Raw genomic sequence first — 1,126 nt, 5'->3', positions numbered from 1 at the left:
AGCGACGACGAACAAGCTAGACGCCGTGAAGGCTGTGTTGCGCCTGCTGAAGGAGGCCGGCATCACACCAGGCTCCTTCGCAGCGAGGGATCAGTTCCATCTGGACCTCGAAGCGATCTAGATCACGCTGTCGGAGCTCTTCGAAAAGCTGAAAGAGCTAGTCAGAGAGGCGGAAAGTCAGACGAAGGTCGAGACCAAGCTAGAAGCCCCGCTGACTCAGCTCCCTGGCTCGGCTTCGCCAACTGGATCGTCCCAACAGTCGCACTACGCGTCAGCGACATCGATGGCCGACTCACACACCTCGGAAGGAGTTGAGCGAAAGCAGCTTGGTCCATCAGGAGCTGCGATGCTGCAAACCAGATCGCAGTGGGTATCGAACGAGAGGCCCAGGGCGGGCGACTCTGCGACAGTCAGCAGACCGAACGCAAATCCAGACAGACTGCAGTCGTTCTTCAACTCGGCGATAGAACCCTTCCTGAAAGAGCAACGCGCCGCGTGGGGGACGCCAACAGTGCCCTTGATGAGAGAAACGGAGCCGCAGGACGTCAACAGGGAGTCTGTGGGATCGGACCACGGAGAGTACGATCCGGACGATTTGGACCTCCCTGCCTACCGTCAAGCGACCGTAGCCACCGCTGCTACAGCGACTGGGCTGCCAGCAATCACCCCTCGCATCCGGGTGTCCGCTATGTCAGAACTGAAAGAGTTCTCGGGTAAGGACGACGACGCGGATCGCCCGCGGGCTTGGGTCGGCAAGGTCAAGTCAGCTTTCGTCCGCGATCAGGCTCCAGACGACGAGAAGTGCCTGGTGCTTGGTAGCCTGTTCACTGGACCGGCGCGTAACTGGTACCGGCAACTTGGTCCAACCACGAGGGGCGACTGGAAAGAGCTCCTCCGCGAGTTCCAAGTGCAGTTCTGCGGACTCGGAGTCTCTGTCGCGAGACAATACTACCACGCGAGGAAGCTCGCTGACGAGACGCCGCTGGAATACCTGCACCTCATGAACCGAGGGCGAAGCTGCGCGTGAAGAGCTGCCCATCCGACGTTCGCCGCGAGTACGTAAAACACTTCATCGAGACCCTGGACGACCGCGATCTAGCCGACCAACTCGCGCTGCTGCGTATCT

The 1,126-nt window shown here is 60.1% G+C and overlaps 1 protein-coding gene across 1 annotated transcript in view; it reads left to right on the top strand.

Annotated features, from left to right (window-relative positions):
• Nucleotides 1–283: 283 nt before the first annotated feature.
• The window catches only part of PPTG_22605 (hypothetical protein), a gene marked incomplete at both ends in the record, with an annotated part of 1,465 nt that continues 622 nt past the window's right edge, over nucleotides 284–1,126 (top strand). The window contains one exon of the mRNA XM_008905211.1: nucleotides 284–1,023. Coding sequence (XP_008903459.1) covers nucleotides 284–1,023 — 740 coding nt within the window. The remainder of the gene's footprint in view (nucleotides 1,024–1,126) is intronic.

The sequence above is a fragment of the Phytophthora parasitica genome (genome assembly GCF_000247585.1).
Source record: "Phytophthora parasitica INRA-310 unplaced genomic scaffold supercont2.19, whole genome shotgun sequence".
NCBI lineage: Eukaryota > Oomycota > Peronosporomycetes > Peronosporales > Peronosporaceae > Phytophthora > Phytophthora nicotianae.
The sequence above is the reverse complement of the archived record's forward strand: the minus strand, read 5'-3'. Positions and strand labels throughout refer to the sequence as shown.